The 15,796-nt window shown below is 49.5% G+C and overlaps 1 protein-coding gene across 1 annotated transcript in view; it reads right to left on the bottom strand.

Annotated features, from left to right (window-relative positions):
• Positions 1-5,474: 5,474 nt before the first annotated feature.
• The window catches only part of PAPPA2 (pappalysin 2), an 85,398-nt gene continuing 75,076 nt past the window's right edge, over positions 5,475-15,796 (bottom strand). Inside the window, exons 19-20 of the mRNA XM_050977775.1 lie at positions 8,114-8,212; positions 5,475-5,559 (exon numbers count right to left, since the gene is read on the bottom strand). Of these exons, the coding sequence (XP_050833732.1) occupies positions 5,485-5,559; positions 8,114-8,212 (174 nt within the window). The 3' untranslated portion in view covers positions 5,475-5,484. The remainder of the gene's footprint in view (positions 5,560-8,113; positions 8,213-15,796) is intronic.

Below are 15,796 nucleotides of genomic sequence, written 5' to 3'. Positions count from 1 at the left end.
CTGCAGCTGCTGTGCTGGCAGGGCCTGGCACGTCTGTGGGGCCATTTTCACAGTGACCCTGGCTTTGTGAGGGTTTCCTTCTTGGCATCCTCACTCTAGTTTTGCAAGTCAGAATCTTGCCCAAGTCTCTCAGCTACCACACGAGTCCCTCTCCGACAAATGCCAGCAGCCACCATGGGATACCAGACCAATCCAGCATAGGGGCTGTCCCTTGGTTGTAGACCTGGCCTTGGTGAGATGTGCTGTGTGGAGCTTGCTCACCCAAAATAGGCATGCCCTGGTCTAGTGGAAGGTGTCCCTGTCCATGGCAGCAGGGTTAGTACCGAATGCTCATTAAGGTCTCCTCCAAGTTAAACCACTCTGTGTCTCTGAGATTCCCTGCAGAGCTGACACCACCCACATCTGCTGCAGGGTCCTACTGGTGGGCCTGCAAAATATTTTCTCTCTTGGACTCCTGATTCTTCCCAAGCTGCCAGCAACAAGAGGATTGTTTTCCAACCATTTCTGCAACCTCCTTCACCACCCCCCCCTTCTTTTTGTTTTACTTCTGAATTAATGAGCAATCATTCACCTGAGATGAACCTCTGGGTCGTTAACTTTTCTTTGCTGCGTCCATACCCCTGTAATAGCATTACTACCTTTTCCTTGTCGTGGAGTTATTTAACATATAAAGACAGTTTTGTCCTTTTCTTTACAAAGATGGCTACAATTCATGTTCCTTGATGTTCTATTAAAACTCTAATGTGACGTTTTACTACTGTAGATTGAAAGTAGGGTGCTTTAGGGTGAGATAGCCATGTGGCAAGAAATACAAAACCCTTCTGGATTACTTTAAAAAAAAAGAATTAAAAAAAAAAGGTTTCAAACAACAGCAACAAAAATCATTGTACCACTATGTAAAACTCCAGATGATAATTTAACTGACTATTAAAAGGAGCTGTTAGTAATCCCTGGCTCTGGCAAACTGGAGTGTTTGTTTATAGTTTTGGTCCAGTTGATGTCATCTTTGGTTGCAGATGAAACATTCTCAGCCTTTGAACTCGGGTGAGTCTTCACACAAGTTTAGCATTAGCCTGTCTGCCCACTGGGTTAGCCAAGTCCCAAACCACTCAGCACACACAGATGGAGCCGTGTCCTGAGCCTTGTCCTACCCACCTGCTTGCTGGACATGGGAAGGTAAAGATGTCTCCAGACATCTCTTTTTTTGGGGGAAAAACTGCACATCCTCAGCAAGGATCTCTCAGCCCTTGATTTGCAAACCTTCACAGAGGCTGGGAACTTGGAAGCAAAGTCCAAAAAAAAATTTTTTTTGTATATAAGGTGGGTTTTACCCAACTTTTAGCCATTCTTTTAGTATATAAGGAGGATGGCATGGTGCTGGTGCTGATGCTCTCTAGTGATCAACCACCCCTGGAGAATGTCCTGGTCCATCTGGCAGACTTTTGACAGAGGACTAGCAGCAACATGAGTATTAATGTCCAAGAAAGAATGTGAAAACCAGTGCCTGAACAGAGGTGAGATCTGCAGAAGATGCCAAAAGCCACTTACAGTGCTGTGTTGTGTCTAATGGTCAGGCCATCAGGACTTCCAAGGGCAGGTCCCTTGGCCAAGCCCAGTACGTATTGCCACCTGCCCTGCCAGATGGGTGGAAGACGCAGGGAGAGCCTGGGCAGACAGACAGGCAGACAGGCAGGACACTTGGGAGGACACAGGGGGGATTTAGGGACTATAGCTCAAAAATCCATAGGAAACCAGACTTCATCAAGTCTCATGGAACAACTTGATTTTTTTTTTTTCTTTTCCCAGTGCTAAATTGCAGGAAAAAAGCTAAAAATACACCCAATACTTTCCTTCTGCTATTTTCCATGCAGTTAACTATCATCTCATTGCACAATAAGCTGTGGCTATAGAGTGAGATGGAGGAGGAGGAGGAGGAGGAAGAGGAAAGGGTCTGTGTGGCAGCAGGGTGTGCAGCTGCAAGCCTAAACTGCTGTGTCAGTATCCCAGCACAGCTGGCTCATCACAAAATCTTCTCAGGAGTCATCTGGTGTGCAATCCACAGTGGTTTGGAGAAGGCCACCCCAAAAAAGGGTGAAGTGGACTGCAAGGGGTGCATCACCAGCACATTGGTAGGTTTTTAGGAAGGGTTTGGTAATATGTGTGTTGGAAGGGGTGCGGTTGGCTCCTCTCCAGAGTGCCTGATTTGGGGAGCTTTGCCCTAGAGAGGACATTTGATGTCACCAGGAGATGCTGTTCCTCCTCTGGGACTGAGTCCCTGTGCAAAGACCAGACATGATGAAAAGACTGAGGAGCATCAGAGATGGCTGGAGGAAGAAGAGTGGGGTTTAGACACAGGGCAAAGGCTTTTTGGTGGTTCTCAGACCACAGGTAATAAATTTACCTGGTCACTGAAGAAAATAATGAAAAAAATCCCCAAATCTTAAAGTAACTTTATTGTCTTGGGTTTTAACTTTCTTGCCAGGATACCACATGGTCCTCTGGCTCTAGTGTGGGTCACCTTCTGCTCCCCATCCCCAAGGATGTGAACACAAACACACACACACATTTCCTTGCATTTTAAGTGGCTCAATTACAGAAAGTGACCAGTTTGTAGCATAACCAGGAGAAGACCTTCTGCAAAAGTGTTCTTGCAGCTGGTGGCACAGCAAAAGCTGCCTGGGTAGCAGCCCCTAGTTAGGGGGTGGCATTGGAGGTCAGTGTCCCCCCACACCCAAAAACCCAAAGGACATCTCCAACTGGGCTGTGACTGTTCTGGGATAGTCTCCAATTTGGGAAGAGAAGAATGTGTCAGACCAAACCACCTCCCTGGCCCCCTTTTGGGTGAATCAAAGAGGCAGGAAAGATGGAGGATGAGAAGATTATTTATTTTTCATAGATTTTTATAAAAAATAATTATCAAATACAAAAAAATAAAAATAGCAGCAGCCTCCATTGTGAATAAAACCCTAAAGGGGACAAAAACCGCTCAGTGTTGCTATAGAACAGTATTTCAGTATGTAGAAGCTGTCTGGTCATAAGAAGCACAAATGTCTACCAGCCAAGCCAGCACTTCCTCTCCCAACCCCCCCAGTTCCCCTGTCCATGGGGCACAGTCCCTTCCCTGCACACACAGGTGAGTAGAGGAAAAAAACAGGATTTTCATGCCAAAAGGATACAAATTTAGTATATACACACATAGGCATCCAGGTAATGCTAGACCAGGCAGGGAAGGGTTTGTCATGGCAAGATGCTGGGACTTGCAATTCTGTTTCTGGGTGTGATGTTCATCCCATTTCCCCACTGTCCCCACCTGTGGGGGCTGCCAGAACCCCACTTCTGCTGTGCTGGAATTCCTGGATCTCCCCTTTCCTGCACTGGTGGAGCAGGACAGGCTGCCCCAGCTGCACATCCTGGGGGGGGGCAACTATTATTTGAATTTCCTTGGGTTGCTTGAGGGTTGTTTTTTAATCAAAACGTGGATGTCTGACAAGATATTGCTGCCATCTGCCCAACTGACAGTGAATTCTGGGGTGGTGTCACTTGTGCATGATGAGAACAAACACATCAGTGTCCCAAGAGGAAATGGGGCTCATTGTCCCCCACCTCTCTTCAAATCTCTGCCTAGGCCAGGTGGATGGGGACACTTGGGGTCAGGAAAGGGCCTGGAGAAGGACAAGGCATCTCCTGCCTGGATGCTGGTAGGATGTCCGAGCACCTCTGCCCCTACTCGGGTCCTCCAGTAAAACACAAGGGTAGGAAATTCCTGACAAAATAGGATGGGGTAGAGCTAGTGGAAGCTCTGTTTCCAACGGTGCCTTGAAAATTCCTGGTCTCTCCACACCGTGTCACCCTCTCTCCACCACTCCTTCATCAGACAAACTCTGGTTTGAAGCCTGTATCTAACAGCACAGGCCATGCAGGCAGGACACAGCCTGGAGTCCTTTGGTCCCAGCCTGCAGCTCACCCGGGACACTGCCATCAGTTCCTACTCTGTGATCCCTTCTCTGCTCTCCTCTCCTCTATCTCTTTTCTCTGCCTCTTTACAGCACAAAACCATCAGTGATAATCCCAGCTGGAGCCAGGCACCTTCCCTACTGCTGCCTTTATGCAGCTGGGTCCAAGCTGAACTTCTGGGAATGAATTATGGGGGCAGAGTTTCTTGCTGGGCTTCTTTGAGGCCAGAATTGAATCTGCAGATTTTCACTTAGTGCCTACAGGAGCAAGAGCCTCTTGGAAATCAGCAACTCTATGTCCAGCCTGAGGGGCTGGGCCAGAGATAATAATAAGGAATACTAATACTAAGGAAAATCTCAATGAGAAAAGATTCTCAAACTCTCCTGACAGGTTGGTTTTGGTCCTTTTGGCATTACAGGGTCTAGTCTCCTCTGAGAGCTACTGACAACACAACTCAGTTGGAGCTCAGATGTGAGGGAAAGAGAAGAAGGACCACCACAGCATCCTTCATTCAAGCATCACCCAGCTACACTGGTTTGGCCTCTGCATCCAGCTGGGTGTGCAGTGGCTGGGGGACAGAGACAGAGAGGGAGCATGCTGAGTCTTTTTGCTCCTATTGACCATGCAGTGATCCCCATGGACACATAACCCTGCCCAGAGGGCTCTAAAATAATGTGTGATGGATGCCTGTGGTACCCTTGGAATCTGTTGTGCTCACTGGGATGATTCAAGGGCACAATAACATTTTTTCTCAACCCCAGAATCCTGATCCAGATCCACACCCAAAGAAGAACAAGGCAAAGCACTGGCAAATACCAAGGGCAAAACTTGGTCCCTGCCAGATGCCCAAATCACCGTGAGGTGGGAGCCTCCCTGCCTGGGGAGCTCTCTCCTGGCATGGCCTGGGTGTTTGGCTCCTCTCTCCATCCTCCTCCCAGCTCAGCAAGGAAGGAAAATCCCTGCTCCTCCTGCCCTGACCTGTGCTTTTCCCAATGGTTTGTACTTCACAGCAGCATGGGTGTGTGATAAAGGATATCCTTTCTCAGCTTCATCGAGAGCAAAGAAAATATAATATATATTTATATATATATTATATATATGTATATAGATATAATTAAGTTTAAATATTTGCAGAGAGATCACAACTACCTCGACCTTGCTAAAAGAAGTCTGTACAGCAGAGGGGGGTGAATAGTGACAAAGACAGACACCCAGGAGCCGCACCAGGACACACATCCATGGCAGCACCCGGGCTCTCGGCGTGGACGGGCCCAAGCCCAGCGTGTGGCTGAGGCGGCCCCAGATCCCTGCCTGAGCGCCTCGTGTGGCTTCTGGAGGGAGCAGCGACGGCGAGGAGGCCACAGCCCGCCCTCCCGGGCTCCTCGGTGGGATGGAGCCATTCCCTCCGAGCGCAGCCGCCATGCCCCGCCCGGCTCTCCCTCACGCTCCCGCCGCCCCGCCGCCGCCATTGCCACGGCCCCGCCGCTGCCGCTCGGCGCTGCCTGACCCAGAGAGGCCCTCATGGCGCCGCTACTGGTTCTCCTCGGCCGCCGGGTCGCGGCAGGTGCACTCGTCCTGGTCGCAGTCAGCGGCAAACGGGATCACCTGGGGGAGCAACGTGTAATATGTAATGTAAAGTAATTCATGCTTAGGTGAAAAATGTATTAAATAAAAAGTGTAAGATAAATTAAACATCTAACGAGCCTCTGACCACGGACTGCCCACAGACAGATTACCGCCCCGAAGTTGCCAAACTCCTGGTGGCAGCGGGAATGAATGCCTGGCTAACAAATAAAAGAACATGGCTGGTGCAGAGATGGGCTTCCCCCGGAACCACCCGGGAACACCCAAGGACAATCAGCACTTGATAAGTATCATCAATCAAGTCGTCAAAAACATACATCTAAATACACGACTTCCCCTGACATGATCAGCTCTTGCTACTACTCAGGAAACAGCAATTGTCCAGCCCTGCACTGTGAAAAGAAACTTCAAACATATGCGGGGTGACAAAAGAATCAGGCATAAAAAAACTGTATAAAGCAGCCCTGCTGGAAAGGGCATTGGTGAACAGAGGGAGATCCGGCGCGACAGAGGTCGGATCTAGGTTCACCCAGCGCCGATCCCAGGATCGACGCTGTCTCTTTGACTGTGGCTTTTTGAGGACCATATTTTGGTCGCAAAAATAAAATCTGTCGCATTTATTAATTTGGCTCTCTCATTGATCATTTATAAGAAAAGGGACAGCTCAGCTCCGCCCTGGGACACCCCTCTGCCCCTCCAAAAGGCCTCTCCACACTGCTGTGGACAAACAGACATTTTGGGCCGTGCCCTGTTGTTGGCACTGCCGGGCTCTGTGCTCACTGAGGAGTGGGCTCTGACACAACCTGTCCCCAGCTGAGTTTTGTTCTTAGCCTTTTCCTTTTTGTTAATATGTTTTGAATTTTGCTGCCAGTGGTCGGGTTAAATCTTGTGCCCCAAATGTCAAACCCTGGGAAGTGTCCCCTGATGGGTATGAGACATTCAGACTAAGCCTGGCAGTGGTGAGGCACCTCCAGATTAAAGTTTTACTTTGGTCTATTAGTTTCAAAGTTTTACTTTTTACTAATAGAAAACCCCTTCATCCGTATCTGAACCTGTGGACCTGTCAGCTACTCCTGGCCTTCCAGCAAAACACAAAGATAACATAGCCTTGTCTTCTGCAGCTCTTAGAGGAACTCAACCAAACTCTCAACTGCAAAGCTGACCTGCACACTGCCCAATGTAAAAGCCAAGGTAGGTGCAGTGTCCTTGTGCATTGTGGATTGAGGAAAGCCAGGCAGGATGGAGACTCTGTGAGCAGGAACAGCCTTCCATGGTGCAGGCAGTGGGTTCATCTAGGGCCACTCACAAACTGTGCAGCTTTGAGACACCCTGTGCAGGTTGGGAGGCTCATTTCACATTACTTTCTCTACAATAACTGCATGTGACCGAGCAAGCTTGTGTCCCCTTAGCTGCTGGTAGCAGAGAAAGGAGGGAGGGCATACACTGAGCAGCTGACTCCTGGTTGACAGTGGCCTGGTAATGAGCCATGGGAGCCGAGAAAACAGTTTTCTTCAGAGGTTTTATACACACCAGGCTCAGAGCCAGGAGTTTTTCTTACTGTGAAAACATTTGATTTTTCACAGACTGGATCAGCAAAGGAAGGGCTGGAGTGCTTTGGGGATTTTTTTGATGTTTAAACCCTGTATTTCTCCATCTGCCTTAACAGGGATGTGCTGGAGGCTTGTTGAGCGGAGGATATGGGACCTGTGGGGGATGCAAGCTGGGTCTGGGAGCCATGGGACTGAACCCCCCCACTTTCTACTGTGAACCCATCCTTTATTTTGGCCATGCCTTGCTCTGAGATGTCATGATATTGTTGTGGGGATTTCACTCATCACTTGGGTGTAAAGCCTCTTCTTTCCTATCTCAAGTGGATCTTCCCAGGATTTTATTTTTCCTTTTCTCTGTGTATGTATGCGTGATGAAAGGAGAAATGATTCAAGCTCCACAACAAAGATGAGAAGATCCAAATTCACATATTTTCGCAGTGAGAAATTATTTCATGCCCTGTGATTTGTTTTGCTGTTGGATATGATTAGGAAGAATGGGCTGTGAGTGCTGGATAGCAATATAGGTGGGAGGGAAGATTGTGATGGGACACAAAGAAGGGTCTGTGCAACCCCAATGCCAAGTTGCTCCCTCTATACTATTCTTCCCTCCTCAGAGAGGGAGGAAAACATCACTTGTAGCAGATGCCAGTGGACCCTACCAAAAATCCCCTGAGACAGCTCAATTACACAAGGTGACTTCTGACTCACCATGTCTAGAACTATGTCCTATGGAAGTCATTTCTTTGGGACACATTTCCCAAAACGAGAGGAAATCCCATGAACCTCAGTGGGAGCTGGGCTGAGGTTTCAATCACACTGGCCTGAGTCCAAACCCCGCTCTTAATCAGCACGATGCTGTCCATCAGCTTCAGCTGGCTTTGGTTTAAAACCGTGCGTTTGTTCTCCGTTCATGGGAGAGTTACACTGCAGGCTCGGTTCCACAGCCAGCAAAGCCAAAGAACATAGCTAGCAGTCACCCCTGAATCCATAGATCCCGGCCAAGGCCATGGGAGGTGCTCTCTTACCTTCCTGGAGGACAGGGTGGAGGAGCAGCAGTCCCCGCCGTCATACTGGCAGTACGCCCGGTTGTTGATGGTGTCGCACCAGCCGTCTGCTTGGAAGGGCTACGGCAGAGGAAGAAGGCTTTGTGAAAGGTTGTTCAAAAGCATAAGGCTGCCCCCAAAAGTAGAGGTCCCAGGTCTTCAGCAAGGTCCACTTCCACCATACACAACCCCCTCATCAAAGCCAAAGGGCACCAGATATCCCAGCTGGTGTGGATGGAGCAGCAGGTGCTCCAAGGGCAGCAGCTAGAGGATCGTGGAATTGTGTCAGAAGTGTTAAATGGCATGAGCAGCCACTCAGAAAACCAGTTTATTGTTGTCTAGTTACATGAGTCATCTGATCAGAGAAGAAGCAGCTAGGGCTGAGAAGCAGCCAGCGATGGCTGAAGAACTCTCCCGTGCAAGGGCTGCGACCAGCGCCACGCATGGGAAGCACTCACAGGGAGGCGTCAGGAACAGTCAGCAGCCAAGGTTTATTTATCACAGATCTACACCAGCACTGCCAAGCAGCCACTGAACCAACTACGGGATGGAGAAGCCATTTCTTCATACAGTGATTAGTAATGAACTGCTGCTTTCACTTCAGGCTCTGTGATTGTACTTACTGGCCCAGCAACCATGGCTGACCTCCAGGACGTTTTCCATCAGAATCTTGGAATCATTGAATGGTTTTGATTGGAAGGAGCCTTAAAGACCATCTCATTCCAACCCCCCTGCCATGGGCAGGGACATCTTCCACTAGACCAGGTGTCCAAGCCCTGTCCAATCTGGTCTTGAACATCTCCAGGAATGGGGCAGCCACAATTCCTCTGAACAACCTGTGCCTGTGTCCCATCACCCTCAAAAATTTCCTCCTAATATCTAGTCTAAACCCACACACTTTCAGTTTAAAGCCACTACCCCTTATCCTATCACTCCATTCCCTTGCCAAAAGTCTCTCCCTGACCCTTGTGTAGCCCCTTTTAGTCCTGGAAGGTGCTTTAAGGTCTCCACAGAGTCTTCACTTCTCCAGACTGAACAGCACTCTTGGTGGAAACCTGGCTGTCCCATTGCTCATGGAAGCAGCTGATCCATTTCACTGGATCTGATTGGCCCCAAACAACAACCAGAAATCCCAAAAATGCCCAGACTCAGCCTTTGATGATGGACACTCTCATGTAGCACCCTTAAACTGAATGAGAGCCTGCTGGAAAATGTCACTGCACCACAATAGCCCTGCATCCACTGTGCCAAAGCCAACATGTGGGCCTGGTGATAATACCAGTAATTCACATGAAAAAACCATGCCAAAACCGGAGAACCCATGTGGCTTTTTGTCCTTGTGACTCAAAAGGAACAGAAATGGTCTCAACACAGGCTAATAACACTTTAGGAAGTAGCAGCAGGGATTATGGCAAACCACCAAGTCTGGTCTCTGCTATCAGTAGCACAGGCCACAGGCCAAATTCAGGCAGCCACAGAGAGACTGCAGTACCCTGGAAGATATTGGAAGAGCAGAAGAAAGAGCACACCTTCCTACAGCTGGGAAATTGAGGCACAGCCGAGTAAGGTAGCTCACTCCAAAACAAGAAGGGATTTGACTCCAATAAATGCTGTCACAAACCACGTCCAGAGGATACCAGGGTGCAATTTCTTCAAGGCAACAGTGTTAACACTTCTCTTCCACTAAAAAGCATCAGGTGAGTCTTAAATGATTGTGATCAAAGAAGGTTTCTCAGACTCTAAGCAGCTTTGAGCACCAGGAGGGCCAGGGCAGGGATGCTGGGGCTGGCAGGTACCAGGATGCAGTCGGGACTGGCCAGGGCCGCTGGCAGGGGAAGGCTCTTCTGGGTGTGATTTGCTTTTGCAGCCTTCCACACGGTGGAGTTTTTCCTTGAGCTTTGCTCCATGTGTCATGACTCACTGGCAAAACAACACCCGTCGCTTTGGTAGTTTCCATACAATTATGGGGAGGTTTGCCCATCCCAGCTGCACAGGTCTGAAACGATTTCCAGATCTTGCGTGCAAGGTGGGGGGAGGACAGAGGCAGGGACAGCATGGGGAAGGAGAGGCTCCCCATCTCTCACTACACCTATCAGGGCTAACTGCCCCCTCCTCTCACCCAGACGGAGCCCGTACCCCACCCTAAACAAATACAGGCTCCTATGGCAACACTTGTTGGGGAAACTTAACAACTCATGCTCCAAATTACATTGGAAAAACACATGAAAGGAAAATAAAAAATGACTAATTGGACTTGAGGCTCGGGAGAGCCAGGCACAGGGTTTGGGGATTTCTGTCCCCACTCCTTGCCTAGTGTTTGGAGAACACAGCGACTCCTGTGCCTTTGCCTTACTGAGAACCTCCACATGGTTTTGTCTTTGCATGCAGAAAGAACAATGTAAGGTGCCGGTTACCCTCGAGGGCACAGGAGCCCTTGTACTTACATCAGTCTCATTTTGGCCTTGCAGGAATCACGGCAAAGGAGGACACAGGCAATGCAGTCTGCTAAGGGTAGGTGATGTGAGAGAGCAGACCCCATACAGAGTCTGTTCAGCCTGTGCTTGAGACGTGCAGCTCTACAGAAAGCAATGCCAGTGGTGGGAGAAGGCGGTTTGCTCACGTCCGCAACTCACAAAAACACCTGATGATGTTTTAAGATGCTGTCAAGAAAAAGGAAAACACCAATGCCCAGCTGTGCCACATGAAGGTGATGGATGTAAACCAGGGAAATGGTCAGCTGCGTCTCAGCTGCCGGAATACCCATCCTCCAGTGGGGGGAGGGGGGTGGCAGGTTGCTTGAAAAGTCTCTTATAAACAGGGAAAAAATGAATAAGGCAATTGCAGCAGCCGCTCTGCGCTGTGTTGAGTGGTGGGGAGCTGCTGGGCCAGGCGTGCCACCGAGGCAGCCAGGGAGACAGGCTGTGTCAGCGGATCTCCCGCTCGCTCGGCCATCCATCTTCCTTGTTTGTTCAGACAGGAGCTCCAGTGGGGCGTGTGGCAGCACGTGGAGGTGCAGCATCTGGCACTGACGGGCCGGAGCCCCGCGCTGCCGCCACAAAAATAGTAACGGCAAATCGAGTGCTTGGCAATTGAAATAGGCTAAAAAAACACCGGCTCTCAAAGCTGGGAGCAGGCACAGATGAAAAGAGAAAGAAAAATCAAAGGGGAAAAAGAATGAAAGAGGGAAAAATATTGCAGGCAAAGGAAGGATGTGAGAAAGGACCGGTTAGATCCCAGTGCATCCCAGTCACAAGCATCTCTGAGTGGGATGCTGGGTGGAGTTTCTCTCAAGGATGCTGGGAGATGTCATGCAGGGAGCAGTGCCTGTCCAGAGAATTTTTCCACAACCCTTGAAGAGTCCCTAGGCTGGCTACATCCCTGGGGCTGTTGTCCTGCCTGCCCAGCAAGGAGTCCCCAGTGCCATCAGTGAGGCAAGCAGGGTCCAAGCATTTTTCTTCAGATCCACCTTACACAGTTTAATTCAGTGTGAAAGAGCACAAAAGGGTGCAGCAGGTGAGGGAAAGGTGGGTCATGAATACTCAATCACAGATCACATCAGGGTTGGACATATTTCAGTACTGTATTGCTGGTGTTTGATGCACATTATTTTCCAGGAACGCAGGTTTTGCTCTGGTTGAGCACACCTGAGGGCACAGCATCTTGCTTTTGGCCATGCCCCATTCCAGATGCTTTGGAAGAAGGTGGAAAATATTAAAAAAAAAAAAAAATAAAAATATATATATATATATATATATATATATATATACATCAGAATTCACCTGGTCAGCTGTGTAATTGAGGAGCTGAAAGACTCTCACTGAGATGGAAAGTGCTTATTGTCATAGCCATTGAAAAACTAGAGTCCAATCTCAGGGAGTCAAGTCCAGCCTTAAGAAGCAAAATGCTTTCTCCCAGACTGCTCCTGGGCTTTGTGACTCTGCTGATCCATCCAAGGAAGGTGCATAGTTTGCTTTCATGGAGCTTCTAAGTCAGCATGAATTTTGGTGTCATTTTTCCCTTTGGGAATTGGTATTCTGGGCATCAAGCTCAGACCATTTGCATGCTAGTTCAGCCACATGGCTGAGAAGATGCATGTGTTTTTGCCCTCCTCAGCTGTCACTTTGAAAGCAGCCCCAGAGAAACAGGGGAACCACCATTTGGGCAGGAACCAGCCCTGGACAAGCTGCTGCTGCTGCCCTCAGACTCACGCCTTGTGCATCAGCTTCACCACCGGTAATTCTGCTCCTGGGACCAATGAGTCACTAGTGGTGGGAAGGTGAGCTGGAAACCCCATCCCCTTGGTGGCAGGGGGATGTCAGCCCAAACCAGGCTTCACAGAACCATGGGACTTGTACCTGAGTTGCCCCAGGGATGGAGAGTGCTACAGCTGCAGGGGTCTTAATCATGCAAGAGAAGCCATGTCCCAGGTGAAGGTGCTGCCTGTGGCAGTGAGGAACAGGCAGGATGTGTGGGGACAGGAAAGTATGGACAGGCTGCAGTAGCCCTTGGAGAGGCACAGGGCAGCTTCTCCCTGCCGGATGTCTCCCCTTCCTCCCCACCTCAGTCACTAGCAAGATCTTTCCAAAAGCTCTGGGAGGTCCCTGGGAGGACTTGAAGAGTGCTAAAGCCTTGTTAAACATCTGGTTCACTTAAAACCTCTATACATCCACCACCCCAGCTGGGGTCCCTGAAAATTCCCCCTCCCATCTCTGTCCCAATCCCTCCAACATGCTTCCAAACCACTGTTCCCCTGCAGAAAAGTGTCAGTCCTTAAAGCCAGAGATGTGACAGGAGCTGGCTAAAGTGATGCTACAGCACCGTGTCCCCAGGACACATCCCTTTCCTTACACACATTCACGCTGGTGAGGCAGAGAGCCCGGTCATTCTTGGCTCTCCCTGCTTGCCCAGGGAAGTTGACTGGGAATGCAGACTGTGGGAGGAAATGACAATGTTCATTGTTTGGATTAAATATTTTTCTTGGCCCTCTCTCTGTTGCAGTGTCTTTTATTTTATTTTTCCTTCCCCCCCTTGACACCCCAAGCACATTCACTTTCCTTCTCTCTTTTTGGAGGCGCTTTGGCACAAGGAGGAAATCAGCTCTGAAAAACAAAGAGGGACAGAGAGGGAACAGGTTTGGCTTATGCTCAGAAAGTTTTTGGGATGTTTTCGTGCCCTGAGCCACCCTGAGCAGAAAGCAAGGTCTACCTGGGCCATTGTAAAGAGGGAAGCAGGGGGAGCACTACCCAGAGGAAGAGACCTCTAAAAATTTGGAAACAGGAACCTGGGACCAAGTGGCCTGAAGAAGAGAAACAAAATCCTACAGACTTAGTGCTTCATTGTCCATTTTTATGTCTTCCAGTTTCTGTCCCCTGAGCCATCCCTCTGCTCCTTTTGAACTGTGGCAGCTGTCCCTTGCAGGTACATGCTTGTTGGAGACATCATGGACCTGTCCCATCACCTCAGACAAGGACAGGAAGCAAAGTAGAGAAATTCCAACTGCTTCTGAGCCTGATGATGTTCCTGAGCCACTTGTCAGCTAAGCATGCAGATCGTTTATACCACATCTCAGATCTCCAGAAACATCTCCTCCAGCTCCAATGTCTTCTTCCCAAGTCTCACTACAGAAACAGAGGATTGCTGCTTGAGAAAATTCTCCCTGTACCTGAATGAACACCTCAGGGAAGAGGTGGTGGGCTGGAGGGTTGTGACATCCTGCTGTCTCATTTCAGCTCATGGACCATCACTGTACTGCCACAGCATCTCCCAGCAGTCTTGGTGTGGAGCTCTAGGTGTTCTTCAGGACACTGGGGTCCCCTGGACACAGGTTTCTGCAAACAGCTGGGCCCATTTGAACCAGTCTGTGCTGAGGTTGTGCAGGATTGGTGTCTGTAAGTGGGATGGAGTGCACAGAGGCTCCATAGGCTGCTGTCAATGGCCATCCTGGGAGAGCAGGTCCTTGCCTTCACGGTGCCTGAAAGTGCTTCTGTGTCCCAGGCCAGGATTTGGCTTGGACACACTTCTGCTGCAGAAGTGGACATGTGGCACTTTGGACTCCTGAATGGGGATGTGTTTCATATCCCTCTGCACTGTGCTGCTCAGTCATGCTACTCTTCCTCATGTCTCAGCAAAGAGCCATCTGGAAAGGTCTTTGCACAGTCCAAGGGACAAGAGGGAAGAAAGGGATGAAATGCTGGTATAGATCACCACATCAGAGCAGATCTCTGCTTCCACCTAAACATCCGTGTCTATGATTCATGGTGAGTTCCTCAGCCTTGTCCTTTTTACACCCTGATCTAGTGCTAACAGAAGAGAAGCAGAAGCAGGAAAGAACAGGGAGAGAGGAGCAGAGGAAATTGCTGTGTGTCAATAGTGCTCCTGGCAAGCATGGTGGCTCACCATTCACAGGGACACACAAGAGAAGGCAGGACTTCCTGTGCCATGAGCACCAGCCTGCCATCCTGCCCTCAGTGGCTCTCCTGCTGCATGGATTAGATCTCCTGCCAAGCCATTTGTGCAAAATATGTTACAGGATAGAACGGGTTATGGAAAACAAGCCTTGAAAACCACAAGGGCCTCCTGACCCACTTGTATCTGATTTCTGCCAAGTTCTTGTTACAGATCTTAAACAGAAAGAAAAACAATGTACAAGGGATGAAGGAGCTGAAGGGGAATGAATATTCGTGTTGGAAGAGCAGTTGGCTGGGCTGTGCTTGGGGATGTTTATTATCAGAAACGACTCATTGATTTTTATTTCAGCGGGTGCTTTCAGTGGTTTTCCACTCCATCTGTGCCACTGGCTGCACAATTTTGACTGCTGGGAGGGGGAAAGTGGGATGTGGATGGGGATGAGGGAAAGGCACCTGAACTGGAGAGGGCAGAGAAGCAGCCATGGGTCAGCACATCCCAAGTGCAGGGCTGCTGGCACAATGTGGCTGGGGAAGCTCAGGCTGCTCACACCTCTTTGGGACTCCCCCACTACTGAAGGTGTGTCTGGGTGCTGGAGCCCTACCCAAACCAAAGACAAAAGACCCCCAAACTTTTGGGGTCCTGTGAGCCTGACCCTGCAGGTAGGGGAGCAGCACATATCCCTTGTCCTTTCCTCTGTGATTGTTTTATTTCCCTCTGTTTTGCCTCCTAATAAAATGATGTTGCTACAATCACACTCTATGTGTGTGCAGGGGACACTGTTTAGGAAAAGCACACCTCAGCGGAGATTTTTGGAAGAGGAATAGATTTCTTTGGGATCACCCCCTTGGATGCTATATCCCTTCCCCTTTGGAAGGCTATATCCCATGGTGAGCAGCCCATATCACCCAGGCCAAAAGCAGGATGAAAATGTACCCAGCAGGTATGTAAAGAGCTCCCCACCTTGCCTTCCACTTCCCTAGCATGAAGGGCTTTGCCCTCACCAGTCAGAGATCAGGTCTGATGCAGAAGTGACCACTACTTGCAGTCTTTGCTCCTGGTGCAACCCCCCACCCCCCCACTGTCTGTACAAGCTGCATTAAACAGGATGGAAGGTACAGCACTGCCTGGTCCAAGAGACAAGAAGGATGTGTGAATCATGAGAGGGTGACTAAATTCTGGTCACGCAGCTGTAGTTGCTCTATAGAGTCTCCTTAGTGCAGCTGGGGTGCCTGTGGTCCTCACTGCCTTAAGCCTCAG

Source organism: Serinus canaria, chromosome 8 (assembly GCF_022539315.1).
Source record: "Serinus canaria isolate serCan28SL12 chromosome 8, serCan2020, whole genome shotgun sequence".
NCBI classification, from domain to species: domain Eukaryota; kingdom Metazoa; phylum Chordata; class Aves; order Passeriformes; family Fringillidae; genus Serinus; species Serinus canaria.
The sequence above is the reverse complement of the archived record's forward strand: the minus strand, read 5'-3'. Positions and strand labels throughout refer to the sequence as shown.